The 21,831-nt window shown below is 51.0% G+C and overlaps 1 protein-coding gene across 1 annotated transcript in view; it reads right to left on the bottom strand.

Annotated features, from left to right (window-relative positions):
- The window catches only part of hip1 (huntingtin interacting protein 1), a 123,617-nt gene extending 102,552 nt beyond the window's left edge, over positions 1 to 21,065 (bottom strand). Inside the window, exon 1 of the mRNA XM_060943670.1 lies at positions 20,767 to 21,065. Within this exon, the coding sequence (XP_060799653.1) occupies positions 20,767 to 20,886 (120 nt within the window). The 5' untranslated portion in view covers positions 20,887 to 21,065. The remainder of the gene's footprint in view (positions 1 to 20,766) is intronic.
- Between the last annotated feature and the right edge of the window lie 766 nt (positions 21,066 to 21,831).

Genomic DNA, 21,831 nt, shown 5'->3' with positions numbered 1-21,831 from the left:
ATGTTAATGACCTATTGCCAATTGACCTAATGAGTTGCAATTTGGTCCTCCAGCTGTTCCTTTTTTGTACCTTTAACTTTTTCAGCCTCTTATTGCCCCTGTCCCAACTTTTTTGAGATGTGTTGCTGTCATGAAATTTCAAATGAGCCAATATTTGACATGAAATTTCAAAATGTCTCACTTTCGACATTTGATATGTTGTCTATGTTCTATTGTGAATACACTATCAGTTTCTGAGATTTGTAAACTATTGCATTCATTTTTATTTACAATTTGTACTTTGTCCAAACTTTTTTGGAATTGGGGTTGTAGTTCCTATAAGCCTTTGGTCATTTCTGTCGACCAATCTACAGGAGGACTGACAGCCAGTGATGAAGTCCGGGTGTGTGTTTGGTTAAACTCATACAAATGGGTCACTGGTCAAAAATTCCCCAAATTCAGCAGGCTGATTCCTAATCAACTGTATTTTTCTAAGTGAATCATCAACAGTGCTACAATTTGGACAGCCAGCAGCAGCCGCCGCCTTTGGTTCTAACACTACTAGTCAGGCGGTATTTGTTTCTATTTGGAGGCTACTTTTAGCCTGGCAAGCCAGACTAAATGTGAATATTTAGTCTGGTCTCGGTCGTAGACATTTCCAAAGGGGGTGGGTAGGAACAACCCGTTGTCTTTCAAACTGTCTCTGTGCGTATAGGCCAACGCTCTGACCAATCAGCGCAACAGTGACTGTGACGTAGTCAGAGCGACAGAAAGCAGTGGGGGAGCCAGCTGGTAGATCAGACTTTTGCCATAGCTGGTCGGCAAAACAGCGAAAACGTCCTTCTTGAAAAGGAATGAGCAGAGAGCCTCTTCCTGCTCATGTTTCAATGAAAACTCCAAGTCTAATTCTTCTAAAACTGATTCCAAAGCGGAGTCAAACGAGCGCTGTTCAATAGCCGTAGCCATCTTTCCTGTTGCGCTTTCTCCAGCGTTGCGCAGCTTTGTCGTCACTCCTGCAAAAGCCCGCCCAAAGAATCCAAACAAAAACCTTGCGTTGTGATTGGCGGGCACAATTTGATGCCCGGGGTGTGTTGTTGATATGGTCCGAGGCTAGACCCACTCGTAGGCAAAAATATTTTTGGCTGCTAGGCGGGTGGGTCTAGTTTACTAGGCTAGGCTACTTTGCAAAATTTGCCAAGTCTTGTTTTTGGTAATAATATACAAGTTTAGATATAAATTCATAAATCTGGACTTGTTGTAATGTTTGTAGGCTGCTGTTTCATAGTTAATCGTGCAGGGGAACTTTGCACATAAAAAGAGCCCTGAAACCACATATAGGAAATTGGTATAAAAAGTATTACATCATTAATATGCAATTATTATATCCATAATAGGTGTTATTTGTGGCACACAACCTTTTTATTCAGGTCAAAAGCATGGTTGATACATTAGATACCCATTTAACCCTAAAAGGACCTAAACTACTGAGTGGGATCAGTTCGAACCTCAGAGGTGGTGTGCTGCTCAGTCTATTCAACTGACATAACTTTTTGCTTTTAGGAGTTTGTTACTCTATAGATTCTTTATCTAAAAGTATGTTTGTTTCAATATTGATGAGAAAAAGTGTTTAACAAGGTGACTGATTTTCTGTTTGGGTCCCATAACTCTGAGATTTGTTGCAAAAATATTTCAGTAAGTTAGTCGCTTCTTTGTGTGTCTATCTTTGCCTATCTGTAAGTTTGCATGCTTGTCTCAGATGTCTGCCATAATTAAGAATATAACTCTTTCTTACAAACTGTAGATAACTAGTGAACCTGTTAGTTATAGAGTTGCTGAAATGTCTGATGCTTATCTGTCCATGCACCCTCCATACAGAACAACAGACAGTCCAGCAGATACAGAGGAAACGGACATTGTCTAGTTGTGAAAGTGACATTGCTTACTTTTGAAAAGAGTCCAGTGGCTGTTTTGGTCATAATATGTTACCAATAACTGCTTTTATCTTTGTGTTTGAATCCTTAGGCAAAGTGTGACTTCTTGATGTAGTTTGGACATACAGTGGGGCAAAAAAGTATTTAGTCAGCCACCAATTGTGCAAGTTCTCCCACTTAAAAAGATGAGAGAGGCCTGTAATTTTCATCATAGGTACACTTCAACTATGAGAGACAGAATGGGGGGAAAGAATCCAGGAAATCACATTGTAGGATTTTTAATGAATTAATTGGTAAATTCCTCGGTAAAATAAGTATTTGGTCACCTACAAACAAGCAAGATTTCTGGCTCTCACAGACCTGTAACTTCTTCTTTAAGAGGCTCCTCTGTCCTCCACTCGTTACCTGTATTAATGGCACCTGTTTGAACTCGTTATCAGTATAAAAGACACCTGTCCACAACCTCAAACAGTCACACTCCAAACTCCACTATGGCCAAGACCAAAGAGCTGTCAAAGGACACCAGAAACAAAATTGTAGACCTGCACCAGGCTGGGAAGACTGAATCTGCAATAGGTAAGCAGCTTGGTGTGAAGAAATCAACTGTGGGAGCAATTATTAGAAAATGGAAGACATACAAGACCACTGATAATCTCCCTCGATCTGGGGCTCCACGCAAGATCTCACCCCGTGGGGTCAAAATGATCACAAGAACGGTGAGCAAAAATCCCAGAACCACATGGGGGGACCTAGTGAATGACCTGCAGAGAGCTGGGACCAAAGTAACAAAGGCTACAATCAGTAACACACTACGCTGCCAGGGACTCAAATCCTGCAGTGCCAGACGTGTCCCCCTGCTTAAGCCAGTACATGTCCAGGCCTGTCTGAAGTTTGCTAGAGAGCATTTGGATGATCCAGAAGAGGATTGGGAGAATGTCATATGGTCAGACGAAACCAAAATAGAACTTTTTGGTAAAAACTCAACTTGTCGTGTTTGGAGGAGAAAGAATGCTGAGTTGCATCCAAAGAACACCAAACCTACTGTGAAGCATGGGGGTGGAAACATCATGCTTTGGGGCTGTTTTTCTGCAAAGGGACCAGGACGACTGATCCGTGTAAAGGAAAGAATGAATGGGGCCATGTATCGTGAGATTTTGAGTGAAAACCTCCTTCCATCAGCAAGGGCATTGAAGATGAAACATGGCTGGGTCTTTCAGCATGACAATGATCCCAAACACACCGCCCGGGCAACGAAGGAGTGGCTTCGTAAGAAGCATTTCAAGGTCCTGGAGTGGCCTAGCCAGTCTCCAGATCTCAACCCCACAGAAAATCTTTGGAGGGAGTTGAAAGTCTGTGTTGCCCAGCGACAGCCCCAAAACATCACTGCTCTAGAGGAGATCTGCATGGAGGAATGGGCCAAAATACCAGCAACAGTGTGTGAAAACCTTGTGAAGACTTACAGAAAACGTTTGACCTCTGTCATTGACACAAAGGGTATATAACAAAGTATTGAGATGAACTTTTGTTATTGACCAAATACTTATTTTCCACCATAACTTGCAAATAAATTCTTTAAAAATCAGACAATGTGATTTTCTGGATTTTTTTTTCTCATTTTGTCTCTCATAGTTGAAGTGTACCTATGATGAAAATTACAGGCCTCTCTCATCTTTTTAAGTGGGAGAACTTGCACAGTTGATGACTGACTAAATACTTTTTTGCCCCACTGTAAAAAAAAAAACAACAGAAACTGATAGCAGCTTAGTAATAAATGTATCACAGAAATTTCTGAAATGAGAGATTGTGAGCTGAATTCTGGAATGTAGATAAGCTATAAATATTCTCAAGTTCTGTAGCAATAGTGTAAAATATTTCTGGCTTTTGTATGTTCTCTATGTACTTAAATGTCTCATTTTAAACTTAACTTGATAATATGTAAATATGTCCTGTGATGACCTGGCGACTTGTCCAGGGTGTACCCCGCCTTTCGTCCGTAGTCAGCTGGGATAGGCTCCAGCTTGCCTGCGACCCTGTAGAACAGGATAAAGCGGCTAGAGATAATGAGATGAGATATGTAAATATATGATTTCTATTCACATAAAGTTAGTAAACGGGTAATTTAAAAAAATATATAGATGTTATAATGGACTTAAGTGATATGGATATATGGGTTTTTTTTGTTTTTACATGCGATATTTAGCATTTCCTTTTTTTGGTGAAAACGGTGATTGATGACATTACAACAAATAAAAATAATTTGTTTGGGATGTAAATAAAGGGTGAAAGTGCACATCTTGGGTATATTTAGGAGCAAGATCAATGTAATTATCTTATTTTATATTAAACTTTGGTCAAATATCTGTCACATTTTGTGTAATTTTTTTACCTTGCGCAATACCAGAAAAATTCAGTTGAAACCAAGCCATTTGAGGCGAATTGGTCCGCCTCTGAAAAAACTTGGCATTTGGATTTCCCGGCAAACATTGATTTTCATGACGTCGCGTGCGGGACGCCTCCCTCTGAATCCTACATCAGCGCTGGTTTGTTTATGAGAAAACGACCTGGTGGTTTTCTGCAAATTTCTTCAACGTTATCGTGTAATTATTAAAATGGTTAACAGATGCATCATAGGAGGGTGTAGCAACACCAATCATGATGGGATTAGTACTCATCGCTTTCCAAAAGACCGGACAATGAGAGAGAAATTCGTGCGAGGCACCCGGAAAAACTGGCAGCATGCAACAGACCACAGCATCACATGCGGAGCTCACGTCATAAAGCCCGACGACTTCGAGAACTATTTGCAGTAGGAAATGGGCTTCAAGAAGCAACTTGATCTGAAAAAAGACGCAGTTCCATCTGTCAGAATGCCCAAAGCAACACCGTGTCCATCTGTGTCAGTGTCACCAAAGGAGCCAGCCGTGTTCGTCTCCCCTGACAGAAGGCGAAGTGCTGCATCCACTGAGGCCCTCGAAGCCGAGGACCAAGCAGAGCCGAGAAAAAGACCAAGAAAATCGGCAATTCACAAGTTGACTGTTGCCAGGGTAAGAAATAAGAGAGACTATACTCTAAATTAGGTGTTCCTGTGTTTGTCTCTCAGCCTGCTGGCGGATCCGCACGTGATGTCACAAATCTGGATCAATCTGGCTCCAGACTCCCTTGGGATTTTTCCAGATGCGTTTTGTTATTTTCTGCTGTAGACAGATGGCCTTATGCAAAATTACCCTTCTGGATGAGTGTGTAAAGGGACATACTTTCAAATAAAAAATAAAAACCCCGCTAAATTGGTCCAGAATATGCACTTTAATACGAAGGAACCAGACTTAGCAAATTTTGTAAAGTAGGTTCCCTCTGCTCTCTGACCCGACTCGACTGTACAGTCCAGCAGCCTTATTGGAAGCAGACCGTTATTACAGTGGGACACGGAGCCGTTATTACAGTGGGACACGGAGCCGTTATTACAGTGGGACAAGGAGCCGTTATTACAGTGGGACACGGAGCCGTTATTACAGTGGGACACGGAGCCGTTATTACAGTGGGACAGAGCCGTTATTACAGTGGGACACGGAGCCGTTATTACAGTGGGACACGGAGCCGTTATTACAGTGGGACAAGGAGCCGTTATTACAGTGGGACACGGAGCCGTTATTACAGTGGGACACGGAGCCGTTAATACAGTGGGACAGAGCCGTTATTACAGTGGGACACGGAGCCGTTATTACAGTGGGACACGGAGCCGTTATTACACTGGGACAAGGAGCCGTTATTACAGTGGGACACGGAGCCGTTATTACAGTGGGACACGGAGCCGTTATTACAGTGGGACAGAGCCATTATTACAGTGGGACAGAGCTGTTATTACAGTGGGACACGGAGCCGTTATTACAGTGGGACACGGAGCCGTTACTACAGTGGGACACGGAGCCGTTATTACAGTGGGACAAGGAGCCGTTATTACAGTGGGACACGGAGCCGTTATTACAGTGGGACACGGAGCCGTTATTACAGTGGGACACGGAGCCGTTATTACAGTTGGACACGGAGCCGTTATTACAGTGGGATACGGAGCCGTTATTACAGTGGGACAGAGCCGTTATTACAGTGGGACACGGAGCCGTTATTACAGTGGGACAGAGCCGTTATTACAGTGGGACACAAAGCCGTTATTACAGTGGGACAGAGCCGTTATTACAGTGGGACACGGAGCCGTTATTACAGTGGGACAGAGCCATTATTACAGTGGGACACGGAGCCGTTATTACAGTGGGACACGGAGCCGTTATTACAGTGGGACACGGAGCCGTTATTACAGTGGGACACGGAGCCGTTATTACAGTGGGACAGAGCCATTATTACAGTGGGACACGGAGCCGTTATTACAGTGGGACACGGAGCCGTTATTACAGTGGGACAGAGCCGTTATTACAGTGGGACACGAAGCCGTTATTACAGTGGGACACGGAGCCGTTATTACAGCGGGACACGGAGCCGTTATTACAGTGGGACAGAGCCGTTATTACAGCGGGACACGGAGCCGTTATTACAGCGGGACACGGAGCCGTTATTACAGCGGGACACGGAGCCGTTATTACAGCGGGACACGGAGCCGTTATTACAGCGGGACACGGAGCCGTTATTACAGCGGGACACGGAGCCGTTATTACAGTGGGACAGAGCCGTTATTACAGTGGGACACGGAGCCGTTATTACAGTGGGACACGGAGCCGTTATTACAGTGGGACACGGAGCCGTTATTACAGTGGGACACGGAGCCGTTATTACAGTGGGACAAGGAGCCGTTATTACAGCGGGACACGGAGCCGTTATTACAGTGGGACACGGAGCCGTTATTACAGTGGGACACGGAGCCGTTATTACAGTGGGACACGGAGCCGTTATTACAGTGGGACAGAGCCGTTATTACAGTGGGACACGGAGCCGTTATTACAGCGGGACACGGAGCCGTTATTACAGCGGGACACGGAGCCGTTATTACAGCGGGACACGGAGCCATTATTACAGTGGGACACGGAGCCGTTATTACAGTGGGACACGGAGCCGTTATTACAGTGGGACACGGAGCCATTATTACAGTGGGACAGAGCCGTTATTACAGTGGGACACGGAGCCGTTATTACAGTGGGACACGGAGCCGTTATTACAGTGGGACACGGAGCCGTTATTACAGTGGGACAGAGCCGTTATTACAGTGGGACACGGAGCCGTTATTACAGTGGGACACGGAGCCGTTATTACAGCGGGACACGGAGCCGTTATTACAGTGGGACACGGAGCCGTTATTACAGTGGGACACGGAGCCGTTATTACAGTGGGACAGAGCCGTTATTACAGTGGGACACGGAGCCGTTATTACAGTGGGACACGGAGCCGTTATTACAGTGGGACAAGGAGCCGTTATTACAGCGGGACACGGAGCCGTTATTACAGTGGGACACGGAGCCGTTATTACAGTGGGACACGGAGCCGTTATTACAGTGGGACACGGAGCCGTTATTACAGTGGGACAGAGCCGTTATTACAGCGGGACACGGAGCCGTTATTACAGCGGGACACGGAGCCGTTATTACAGCGGGACACGGAGCCGTTATTACAGCGGGACACGGAGCCGTTATTACAGTGGGACACGGAGCCGTTATTACAGTGGGACACGGAGCCGTTATTACAGTGGGACAGAGCCGTTATTACAGTGGGACACGGAGCCGTTATTACAGTGGGACACGGAGCCGTTATTACAGTGGGACACGGAGCCGTTATTACAGTGGGACAGAGCCGTTATTACAGTGGGACACGGAGCCGTTATTACAGTGGGACACGGAGCCGTTATTACAGTGGGACACGGAGCCGTTATTACAGTGGGACACGGAGCCGTTATTACAGTGGGACACGGAGCCGTTATTACAGTGGGACAGAGCCATTATTACAGTGGGACACGGAGCCGTTATTACAGTGGGACACGGAGCCGTTATTACAGTGGGACAGAGCCGTTATTACAGTGGGACACGGAGCCGTTATTACAGTGGGACACGGAGCCGTTATTACAGTGGGACACGGAGCCGTTATTACAGCGGGACACGGAGCCGTTATTACAGTGGGACAGAGCCGTTATTACAGCGGGACACGGAGCCGTTATTACAGCGGGACACGGAGCCGTTATTACAGCGGGACACGGAGCCGTTATTACAGCGGGACACGGAGCCGTTATTACAGCGGGACACGGAGCCGTTATTACAGCGGGACACGGAGCCGTTATTACAGTGGGACAGAGCCGTTATTACAGTGGGACACGGAGCCGTTATTACAGTGGGACACGGAGCCGTTATTACAGTGGGACACGGAGCCGTTATTACAGTGGGACACTGAGCCGTTATTACAGTGGGACACGGAGCCGTTATTACAGTGGGACAAGGAGCCGTTATTACAGCGGGACACGGAGCCGTTATTACAGTGGGACACGGAGCCGTTATTACAGTGGGACACGGAGCCGTTATTACAGTGGGACACGGAGCCGTTATTACAGCGGGACACGGAGCCGTTATTACAGCGGGACACGGAGCCGTTATTACAGTGGGACAGAGCCGTTATTACAGCGGGACACGGAGCCGTTATTACAGCGGGACACGGAGCCGTTATTACAGCGGGACACGGAGCCGTTATTACAGCGGGACACGGAGCCGTTATTACAGCGGGACACGGAGCCGTTATTACAGTGGGACAGAGCCGTTATTACAGTGGGACACGGAGCCGTTATTACAGTGGGACACGGAGCCGTTATTACAGTGGGACACGGAGCCGTTATTACAGTGGGACACGGAGCCGTTATTACAGTGGGACAAGGAGCCGTTATTACAGCGGGACACGGAGCCGTTATTACAGTGGGACACGGAGCCGTTATTACAGTGGGACACGGAGCCGTTATTACAGTGGGACACGGAGCCGTTATTACAGTGGGACAGAGCCGTTATTACAGTGGGACACGGAGCCGTTATTACAGTGGGACACGGAGCCGTTATTACAGTGGGACACGGAGCCGTTATTACAGCGGGACACGGAGCCGTTATTACAGCGGGACACGGAGCCATTATTACAGCGGGACACGGAGCCGTTATTACAGTGGGACACGGAGCCGTTATTACAGTGGGACACGGAGCCGTTATTACAGTGGGACAGAGCCGTTATTACAGTGGGACACGGAGCCATTATTACAGTGGGACACGGAGCCGTTATTACAGAGGGACACGGAGCCGTTATTACAGCGGGACACGGAGCCGTTATTACAGCGGGACACGGAGCCGTTATTACAGTGGGACACGGAGCCGTTATTACAGTGGGACACGGAGCCGTTATTACAGTGGGACAGAGCCGTTATTACAGCGGGACACGGAGCCGTTATTACAGCGGGACACGGAGCCGTTATTACAGCGGGACACGGAGCCGTTATTACAGCGGGACACGGAGCCATTATTACAGTGGGACACGGAGCCGTTATTACAGTGGGACACGGAGCCGTTATTACAGTGGGACACGGAGCCATTATTACAGTGGGACAGAGCCGTTATTACAGTGGGACACGGAGCCGTTATTACAGTGGGACACGGAGCCGTTATTACAGTGGGACACGGAGCCGTTATTACAGTGGGACAGAGCCGTTATTACAGTGGGACACGGAGCCGTTATTACAGTGGGACACGGAGCCGTTATTACAGTGGGACACGGAGCCGTTATTACAGTGGGACACGGAGCCGTTATTACAGTGGGACAGAGCCATTATTACAGTGGGACACGGAGCCGTTATTACAGTGGGACACGGAGCCGTTATTACAGTGGGACAGAGCCGTTATTACAGTGGGACACGGAGCCGTTATTACAGCGGGACACGGAGCCGTTATTACAGCGGGACACGGAGCCGTTATTACAGTGGGACAGAGCCGTTATTACAGCGGGACACGGAGCCGTTATTACAGCGGGACACGGAGCCGTTATTACAGCGGGACACGGAGCCGTTATTACAGCGGGACACGGAGCCGTTATTACAGCGGGACACGGAGCCGTTATTACAGTGGGACAGAGCCGTTATTACAGTGGGACACGGAGCCGTTATTACAGTGGGACACGGAGCCGTTATTACAGTGGGACACGGAGCCGTTATTACAGTGGGACACGGAGCCGTTATTACAGTGGGACAAGGAGCCGTTATTACAGCGGGACACGGAGCCGTTATTACAGTGGGACACGGAGCCGTTATTACAGTGGGACACGGAGCCGTTATTACAGTGGGACACGGAGCCGTTATTACAGTGGGACAGAGCCGTTATTACAGTGGGACACGGAGCCGTTATTACAGTGGGACACGGAGCCGTTATTACAGCGGGACACGGAGCCGTTATTACAGCGGGACACGGAGCCGTTATTACAGCGGGACACGGAGCCGTTATTACAGCGGGACACGGAGCCGTTATTACAGCGGGACACGGAGCCGTTATTACAGCGGGACACGGAGCCGTTATTACAGTGGGACACGGAGCTGTTATTACAGTGGGACAGAGCCGTTATTACAGTGGGACACGGAGCCATTATTACAGTGGGACACGGAGCCGTTATTACAGAGGGACACGGAGCCGTTATTACAGCGGGACACGGAGCCGTTATTACAGCGGGACACGGAGCCGTTATTACAGTGGGACACGGAGCCGTTATTACAGTGGGACACGGAGCCATTATTACAGTGGGACAGAGCCGTTATTACAGTGGGACACGGAGCCGTTATTACAGTGGGACACGGAGCCGTTATTACAGCGGGACAGAGCCGTTATTACAGCGGGACACGGAGCCGTTATTACAGCGGGACACGGAGCCGTTATTACAGCGGGACACGGAGCCGTTATTACAGCGGGACAAGGAGCCGTTATTACAGCGGGACACGGAGCCGTTATTACAGCGGGACACGGAGCCGTTATTACAGTGGGACACGGAGCCGTTATTACAGTGGGACACGGAGCCGTTATTACAGTGGGACAGAGCCGTTATTACAGTGGGACACGGAGCCGTTATTACAGTGGGACACGGAGCCGTTATTACAGTGGGACACGGAGCCGTTATTACAGTGGGACAGAGCCGTTATTACAGTGGGACACGGAGCCGTTATTACAGTGGGACACGGAGCCGTTATTACAGTGGGACACGGAGCCGTTATTACAGTGGGACACGGAGCCGTTATTACAGTGGGACAGAGCCATTATTACAGTGGGACACGGAGCCGTTATTACAGTGGGACACGGAGCCGTTATTACAGTGGGACAGAGCCGTTATTACAGCGGGACACGGAGCCGTTATTACAGCGGGACACGGAGCCGTTATTACAGCGGGACACGGAGCCGTTATTACAGTGGGACAGAGCCGTTATTACAGCGGGACACGGAGCCGTTATTACAGCGGGACACGGAGCCGTTATTACAGCGGGACACGGAGCCGTTATTACAGCGGGACACGGAGCCGTTATTACAGCGGGACACGGAGCCGTTATTACAGTGGGACAGAGCCGTTATTACAGTGGGACACGGAGCCGTTATTACAGTGGGACACGGAGCCGTTATTACAGTGGGACACGGAGCCGTTATTACAGCGGGACACGGAGCCGTTATTACAGCGGGACAAGGAGCCGTTATTACAGCGGGACACGGAGCCGTTATTACAGCGGGACACGGAGCCGTTATTACAGTGGGACACGGAGCCGTTATTACAGCGGGACACGGAGCCGTTATTACAGCGGGACACGGAGCCGTTATTACAGCGGGACACGGAGCCGTTATTACAGCGGGACACGGAGCCGTTATTACAGTGGGACAGAGCCGTTATTACAGCGGGACACGGAGCCGTTATTACAGCGGGACACGGAGCCGTTATTACAGCGGGACACGGAGCCGTTATTACAGCGGGACACGGAGCCGTTATTACAGTGGGACACGGAGCCATTATTACAGTGGGACAGAGCCGTTATTACAGTGAGACACGGAGCCGTTATTACAGTGGGACACGGAGCCGTTATTACAGTGGGACACGGAGCCGTTATTACAGTGGGACAGAGCCGTTATTACAGTGGGACACGGAGCCGTTATTACAGTGGGACACGGAGCCGTTATTACAGTGGGACAGAGCCGTTATTACAGTGGGACACGGAGCCGTTATTACAGTGGGACACGGAGCCGTTATTACAGTGGGACACGGAGCCGTTATTACAGTGGGACACGGAGCCGTTATTACAGTGGGACAGAGCCGTTATTACAGTGGGACACGGAGCCGTTATTACAGTGGGACACGGAGCCGTTATTACAGCGGGACACGGAGCCGTTATTACAGTGGGACAGAGCCGTTATTACAGTGGGACACGGAGCCGTTATTACAGCGGGACACGGAGCCGTTATTACAGTGGGACACGGAGCCGTTATTACAGTGGGACACGGAGCCGTTATTACAGCGGGACACGGAGCCGTTATTACAGCGGGACACGGAGCCGTTATTACAGCGGGACACGGAGCCGTTATTACAGCGGGACACGGAGCCGTTATTACAGCGGGACAGAGCCGTTATTACAGCGGGACACGGAGCCGTTATTACAGCGGGACACGGAGCCGTTATTACAGCGGGACACGGAGCCGTTATTACAGCGGGACACGGAGCCGTTATTACAGTGGGACACGGAGCCGTTATTACAGTGGGACAGAGCCGTTATTACAGTGGGACACGGAGCCGTTATTACAGTGGGACACGGAGCCGTTATTACAGTGGGACACGGAGCCGTTATTACAGTGGGACAGAGCCGTTATTACAGTGGGACACGGAGCCGTTATTACAGTGGGACACGGAGCCGTTATTACAGTGGGACAGAGCCGTTATTACAGTGGGACACGGAGCCGTTATTACAGTGGGACACGGAGCCGTTATTACAGTGGGACACGGAGCCGTTATTACAGTGGGACACGGAGCCGTTATTACAGTGGGACAGAGCCGTTATTACAGTGGGACACGGAGCCGTTATTACAGCGGGACACGGAGCCGTTATTACAGCGGGACACGGAGCCGTTATTACAGTGGGACAGAGCCGTTATTACAGTGGGACACGGAGCCGTTATTACAGCGGGACACGGAGCCGTTATTACAGCGGGACACGGAGCCGTTATTACAGCGGGACACGGAGCCGTTATTACAGCGGGACACGGAGCCGTTATTACAGTGGGACACGGAGCCGTTATTACAGTGGGACAGAGCCGTTATTACAGCGGGACACGGAGCCGTTATTACAGCGGGACACGGAGCCGTTATTACAGCGGGACACGGAGCCGTTATTACAGCGGGACACGGAGCCGTTATTACAGTGGGACACGGAGCCATTATTACAGTGGGACAGAGCCGTTATTACAGTGGGACACGGAGCCGTTATTACAGCGGGACACGGAGCCGTTATTACAGCGGGACACGGAGCCGTTATTACAGTGGGACAGAGCCGTTATTACAGCGGGACACGGAGCCGTTATTACAGTGGGACACGGAGCCGTTATTACAGTGGGACAGAGCCGTTATTACAGTGGGACACGGAGCCGTTATTACAGTGGGACACGGAGCCGTTATTACAGCGGGACACGGAGCCGTTATTACAGTGGGACAGAGCCGTTGACACTGAGCCGTTATTACAGTGGGACACGGAGCCATTATTACAGCGGGACACGGAGCCGTTATTACAGTGGGACACGGAGCCGTTATTACAGTGGGACAGAGCCGTTGACACGGAGCCGTTATTACAGTGGGACACGGAGCCGTTATTACAGTGGGACAGAGCCGTTATTACAGTGGGACACGGAGCCGTTATTACAGTGGGACACGGAGCCGTTATTACAGCGGGACACGGAGCCGTTATTACAGTGGGACACGGAACCGTTATTACAGTGGGATACGGAGCCGTTATTACAGTGGGACACGGAGCCGTTATTACAGTGGGACACGGAGCCGTTATTACAGTGGGACACGGAGCCGTTATTACAGTGGGACAGAGCCGTTATTACAGTGGGACACGGAGCCGTTATTACAGTGGGACACGGAGCCGTTATTACAGTGGGACAGAGCCGTTATTACAGTGGGACACGGAGCCGTTATTACAGTGGGACACGGAGCCGTTATTACAGTGGGACACGGAGCCGTTATTACAGTGGGACACGGAGCCGTTATTACAGTGGGACAGAGCCGTTATTACAGTGGGACACGGAGCCGTTATTACAGTGGGACACGGAGCCGTTATTACAGCGGGACACGGAGCCGTTATTACAGTGGGACAGAGCCGTTATTACAGTGGGACACGGAGCCGTTATTACAGCGGGACACGGAGCCGTTATTACAGCGGGACACGGAGCCGTTATTACAGCGGGACACGGAGCCGTTATTACAGCGGGACACGGAGCCGTTATTACAGTGGGACACGGAGCCGTTATTACAGTGGGACAGAGCCGTTATTACAGCGGGACACGGAGCCGTTATTACAGCGGGACACGGAGCCGTTATTACAGCGGGACACGGAGCCGTTATTACAGCGGGACACGGAGCCGTTATTACAGTGGGACACGGAGCCATTATTACAGTGGGACAGAGCCGTTATTACAGTGGGACACGGAGCCGTTATTACAGCGGGACACGGAGCCGTTATTACAGCGGGACACGGAGCCGTTATTACAGTGGGACAGAGCCGTTATTACAGCGGGACACGGAGCCGTTATTACAGTGGGACACGGAGCCGTTATTACAGTGGGACAGAGCCGTTATTACAGTGGGACACGGAGCCGTTATTACAGTGGGACACGGAGCCGTTATTACAGCGGGACACGGAGCCGTTATTACAGTGGGACAGAGCCGTTATTACAGCGGGACACGGACCCGTTATTACAGTGGGACACGGAGCCGTTATTACAGTGGGACAGAGCCGTTATTACAGTGGGACACGGAGCCGTTATTACAGTGGGACACGGAGCCGTTATTACAGCGGGACACGGAGCCGTTATTACAGTGGGACAGAGCCGTTATTACAGCGGGACACGGAGCCGTTATTACAGCGGGACACGGAGCCGTTATTACAGCGGGACACGGAGCCGTTATTACAGCGGGACACGGAGCCGTTATTACAGTGGGACACGGAGCCGTTATTACAGTGGGACAGAGCCGTTGACACGGAGCCGTTATTACAGTGGGACACGGAGCCGTTATTACAGTGGGACAGAGCCGTTATTACAGTGGGACACGGAGCCGTTATTACAGTGGGACACGGAGCCGTTATTACAGCGGGACACGGAGCCGTTATTACAGTGGGACAGAGCCATTATTACAGTGGGACACGGAGCCGTTATTACAGTGGGACACGGAGCCGTTATTACAGTGGGACAGAGCCGTTATTACAGTGGGACACGGAGCCGTTATTACAGTGGGACACGGAGCCGTTATTACAGCGGGACACGGAGCCGTTATTACAGTGGGACAGAGCCGTTATTACAGTGGGACACGGAGCCGTTATTACAGCGGGACACGGAGCCGTTATTACAGTGGGACACGGAGCCGTTATTACAGTGGGACAGAGCCGTTATTACAGTGGGACACGGAGCCGTTATTACAGTGGGACACGGAGCCGTTATTACAGCGGGACACGGAGCCGTTATTACAGTGGGACAGAGCCGTTATTACAGTGGGACACGGAGCCGTTATTACAGCGGGACACGGAGCCGTTATTACAGCGGGACACGGAGCCGTTATTACAGTGGGACACGGAGCCGTTATTACAGTGGGACAGAGCCGTTGACACTGAGCCGTTATTACAGTGGGACACGGAGCCATTATTACAGCGGGACACGGAGCCGTTATTACAGCGGGACACGGAGCCGTTATTACAGCGGGACACGGAGCCGTTATTACAGTGGGACACGGAGCCGTTATTACAGTGGGACAAGGAGCCGTTATTACAGTGGGACACGGAGCCGTTATTACAGCGGGACACGGAGCCGTTATTACAGCGGGACACGGAGCCGTTATTACAGCGGGACACGGAGCCGTTATTACAGTGGGACACGGAACCGTTATTACAGTGGGATACGGAGCCGTTATTACAGTGGGACACGGAGCCATTATTACAGTGGGACACGGAGCCGTTATTACAGTGGGACACGGAGCCGTTATTACAGTGGGACACGGAGCCGTTATTACAGTGGGACAGAGCCGTTATTACAGTGGGACACGGAGCCGTTATTACAGCGGGACACGGAGCCGTTATTACAGTGGGACACGGAGCCGTTATTACAGTGGGACAGAGCCGTTGACACGGAGCCGTTATTACAGTGGGACACGGAGCCGTTATTACAGTGGGACAGAGCCGTTATTACAGTGGGACACGGAGCCGTTATTACAGTGGGACACGGAGCCGTTATTACAGCGGGACACGGAGCCGTTATTACAGTGGGACACGGAACCGTTATTACAGTGGGATACGGAGCCGTTATTACAGTGGGACACGGAGCCATTATTACAGTGGGACACGGAGCCGTTATTACAGTGGGACACGGAGCCGTTATTACAGTGGGACACGGAGCCGTTATTACAGTGGGACAGAGCCGTTATTACAGCGGGACACGGAGCCGTTATTACAGCGGGACACGGAGCCGTTATTACAGTGGGACACGGAGCCGTTATTACAGTGGGACAGAGCCGTTGACACGGAGCCGTTATTACAGTGGGACACGGAGCCGTTATTACAGTGGGACAGAGCCGTTATTACAGTGGGACACGGAGCCGTTATTACAGTGGGACACGGAGCCGTTATTACAGCGGGACACGGAGCCGTTATTACAGTGGGACAGAGCCATTATTACAGTGGGACACGGAGCCGTTATTACAGTGGGACACGGAGCCGTTATTACAGTGGGACAGAGCCGTTATTACAGTGGGACACGGAGCCGTTATTACAGTGGGACACGGAGCCGTTATTACAGCGGGACACGGAGCCGTTATTACAGTGGGACAGAGCCGTTATTACAGTGGGACACGGAGCCGTTATTACAGCGGGACACGGAGCCGTTATTACAGTGGGACACGGAGCCGTTATTACAGTGGGACAGAGCCGTTATTACAGTGGGACACGGAGCCGTTATTACAGTGGGACACGGAGCCGTTATTACAGCGGGACACGGAGCCGTTATTACAGTGGGACAGAGCCGTTATTACAGTGGGACACGGAGCCGTTATTACAGCGGGACACGGAGCCGTTATTACAGCGGGACACGGAGCCGTTATTACAGTGGGACACGGAGCCGTTATTACAGTGGGACAGAGCCGTTGACACTGAGCCGTTATTACAGTGGGACACGGAGCCGTTATTACAGCGGGACACGGAGCCGTTATTACAGCGGGACACGGAGCCGTTATTACAGCGGGACACGGAGCCGTTATTACAGTGGGACACGGAGCCGTTATTACAGTGGGACAAGGAGCCGTTATTACAGTGGGACACGGAGCCGTTATTACAGCGGGACACGGAGCCGTTATTACAGCGGGACACGGAGCCGTTATTACAGTGGGACACGGAACCGTTATTACAGTGGGATACGGAGCCGTTATTACAGTGGGACACGGAGCCATTATTACAGTGGGACACGGAGCCGTTATTACAGTGGGACACGGAGCCGTTATTACAGTGGGACACGGAGCCGTTATTACAGTGGGACAGAGCCGTTATTACAGTGGGACACGGAGCCGTTATTACAGTGGGACACGGAGCCGTTATTACAGCGGGACACGGAGCCGTTATTACAGTGGGACAGAGCCGTTATTACAGTGGGACACGGAGCCGTTATTACAGCGGGACACGGAGCCGTTATTACAGCGGGACACGGAGCCGTTATTACAGTGGGACACGGAGCCGTTATTACAGTGGGACAGAGCCGTTATTACAGTGGGACACGGAGCCGTTATTACAGTGGGACACGGAGCCGTTATTACAGCGGGACACGGAGCCGTTATTACAGTGGGACAGAGCCGTTATTACAGTGGGACACGGAGCCGTTATTACAGCGGGACACGGAGCCGTTATTACAGCGGGACACGGAGCCGTTATTACAGTGGGACACGGAGCCGTTATTACAGTGGGACAGAGCCGTTGACACGGAGCCGTTATTACAGTGGGACACGGAGCCGTTATTACAGTGGGACAGAGCCGTTATTACAGTGGGACACGGAGCCGTTATTACAGTGGGACACGGAGCCGTTATTACAGTGGGACACGGAGCCGTTATTACAGCGGGACACGGAGCCGTTATTACAGCGGGACACGGAGCCGTTATTACAGTGGGACACGGAGCCGTTATTACAGTGGGACAAGGAGCCGTTATTACAGTGGGACACGGAGCCGTTATTACAGCGGGACACGGAGCCGTTATTACAGCGGGACACGGAGCCGTTATTACAGCGGGACACGGAGCCGTTATTACAGTGGGACACGGAGCCGTTATTACAGCGGGACACGGAGCCGTTATTACAGTGGGACACGGAGCCGTTATTACAGTGGGACAAGGAGCCGTTATTACAGCGGGACACGGAGCCGTTATTACAGCGGGACACGGAGCCGTTATTACAGCGGGACACGGAGCCGTTATTACAGCGGGACACGGAGCCGTTATTACAGTGGGACACGGAGCCGTTATTACAGCGGGACACGGAGCCGTTATTACAGCGGGACACGGAGCCGTTATTACAGCGGGACACGGAGCCGTTATTACAGTGGGACACGGAGCCGTTATTACAGTGGGACACGGAGCCGTTATTACAGTGGGACACGGAGCCGTTATTACAGTGGGACAGAGCCGTTATTACAGTGGGACACGGAGCCGTTATTACAGTGGGACACGGAGCCGTTATTACAGTGGGACACGGAGCCGTTATTACAGTGGGACAGAGCCGTTATTACAGTGGGACACGGAGCCGTTATTACAGTGGGACACGGAGCCGTTATTACAGCGGGACACGGAGCCGTTATTACAGCGGGACACGGAGCCGTTATTACAGCGGGACACGGAGCCGTTATTACAGTGGGACACGGAGCCGTTATTACAGTGGGACAAGGAGCCGTTATTACAGCGGGACACGGAGCCGTTATTACAGCGGGACACGGAGCCGTTATTACAGCGGGACACGGAGCCGTTATTACAGCGGGACACGGAGCCGTTATTACAGCGGGACACGGAGCCGTTATTACAGCGGGACACGGAGCCGTTATTACAGCGGGACACGGAGCCGTTATTACAGCGGGACACGGAGCCGTTATTACAGTGGGACACGGAGCCGTTATTACAGCGGGACACGGAGCCGTTATTACAGTGGGACACGGAGCCGTTATTACAGCGGGACACGGAGCCGTTATTACAGTGGGACACGGAGCCGTTATTACAGCGGGACAGAGCCGTTATTACAGTGGGACACGGAGCCGTTATTACAGAGGGACAGAGCCGTTATTACAGTGGGACACGGAGCCGTTATTACAGTGGGACACGGAGCCGTTATTACAGTGGGACACGGAGCCGTTATTACAGCGGGACACGGAGCCGTTATTACAGCGGGACACGGAGCCGTTATTACAGTGGGACACGGAGCCGTTATTACAGTGGGACACGGAGCCGTTATTACAGCGGGACAGAGCCGTTATTACAGTGGGACACGGAGCTGTTATTACAGAGGGACAGAGCCGTTATTACAGTGGGACACGGAGCCGTTATTACAGTGGGACACGGAGCCGTTATTACAGTGGGACACGGAGCCGTTATTACAGCGGGACACGGAGCCGTTATTACAGCGGGACACGGAGCCGTTATTACAGTGGGACACGGAGCCGTTATTACAGTGGGACACGGAGCCGTTATTACAGTGGGACACGGAGCCGTTATTACAGCGGGACACGGAGCCGTTATTACAGTGGGACACGGAGCCGTTATTACAGTGGGACACGGAGCCGTTATTACAGTGGGACACGGAGCCGTTATTACAGCGGGACACGGAGCCGTTATTACAGTGGGACACGGAGCCGTTATTACAGTGGGACACGGAGCCGTTATTACAGCGGGACACGGAGCCGTTATTACAGTGGGACACGGAGCCGTTATTACAGTGGGACACGGAGCCGTTATTACAGCGGGACACGGAGCCGTTATTACAGTGGGACACGGAGCCGTTATTACAGTGGGACACGGAGCCGTTATTACAGCGGGACACGGAGCCGTTATTACAGCGGGACACGGAGCCGTTATTACAGTGGGACACGGAGCCGTTATTACAGTGGGACACGGAGCCGTTATTACAGTGGGACACGGAGCCGTTATTACAGCGGGACACGGAGCCGTTATTACAGTGGGACACGGAGCCGTTATTACAGTGGGACACGGAGCCGTTATTACAGTGGGACACGGAGCCGTTATTACAGTGGGACACGGAGCCGTTATTACAGTGGGACACGGAGCCGTTATAGACTGTTGATGTTGACCTAAGAGACAATGCCCGGACACACACACACACACACCCCTCAGCAGCGGGGATTTTTAAGCCTGTGCGTGCAAATAAACAACATTGTTACTGAGCAGCTTCAAATAAATAAACAAATAAATAAATAAATATCCTGTAACTGCACGGATCAATGCACTTCCGGTCCTGAGCTTCTGCCACTGAGTTATTAAAGCCCTGAACGCCGCTTATAGAAATCAAGTTCCGGTTGATCTTTGGGCAGACCCTGCGGTTGTGGTGGGGACACCCCGGGGCGCGCGGTTCGGGTTACCTGGCTGCGCTCGAAGCTCTCCCTCTCCAGCTCCAGGCTGGCGGCTCCGCCCGCGCGGCGGCTCAGCACTTTGGGAAGCGGGTTGGGGACCTGCTGCATGGAGCTCTTCATCCGCTCCATTTCCACACACACACACACACACACACACACAGCTACCACCGCTTTACTGGGAATTAATGCAACCACAGCCCGGCGAGCGGAAATTCTCCATCCACGCTATCACCGCGGCTCATTATTTCCGGTCCTCCATAAAAGCGATTCCTGAACAAACAAACAGCAGGACCCACCGGATCAGGAACGCAGCAGGACTCCTCAAACTACCGCCTACGATTGGATGAAAACTCATTTGCCCCGCCCATTGAGGATCATTCCTTGTATTTGATTGGTCATCGTATGATCTGCTAACCCGCCCACGTTTTAAAAGTCAGGGTTCGGTGATTGGAATTAAATTAAAAGCCTAAATTGTGTTTTAATGACAATTAAAATGTCCTTATAATTCGTTCGCATGGAACTTGCTAGCTTCAAAATCAGACACACACCAACTTTTTACACACTTTTGCTTTGTTGACTGAGAGAGTGGAGTCCAGCTGAAGCCCCCACAGGCGGGATGTGCGCTCAGCAACGAGTCGGCTCTCTGAATCGGCTCCTTTAGACGAACAGAATAATGATGTGTCATTCACGAGGAGTCGGCTCTTTTACTGACCACTGACTGAGAGTCGGCTCTCTGAATCGGCTCCTTTAGACGAACAGAATAATGATGTGTCATTCACGAGGAGTCGGCTCTTTTACTGACCACTGACTGAGAGTCGGCTCTCTGAATCGGCTCCTTTAGACGAACAGAATAAATGATGTGTCATTCACGAGGAGTCGGCTCTTTTACTGACCGCTGACTGAGAGTCGGCTCTCTGAATCGGCTCCTTTAGACGAACAGAATAATGATGTGTCATTCACGAGGATTCGGCTCTTTTACTGACTGCTGACTGAGAGTCGGCTCTTTTACTGACCGCTGACTGAGAGTCGGCTCGTGAAAGGTGAGCTGTATTTGAGTGGCGTGTATGGGATGGA

This window comes from Neoarius graeffei, chromosome 17, assembly GCF_027579695.1.
Source record: "Neoarius graeffei isolate fNeoGra1 chromosome 17, fNeoGra1.pri, whole genome shotgun sequence".
NCBI classification, from domain to species: domain Eukaryota; kingdom Metazoa; phylum Chordata; class Actinopteri; order Siluriformes; family Ariidae; genus Neoarius; species Neoarius graeffei.
This window is presented reverse-complemented; position numbering and strand designations above follow the sequence as displayed.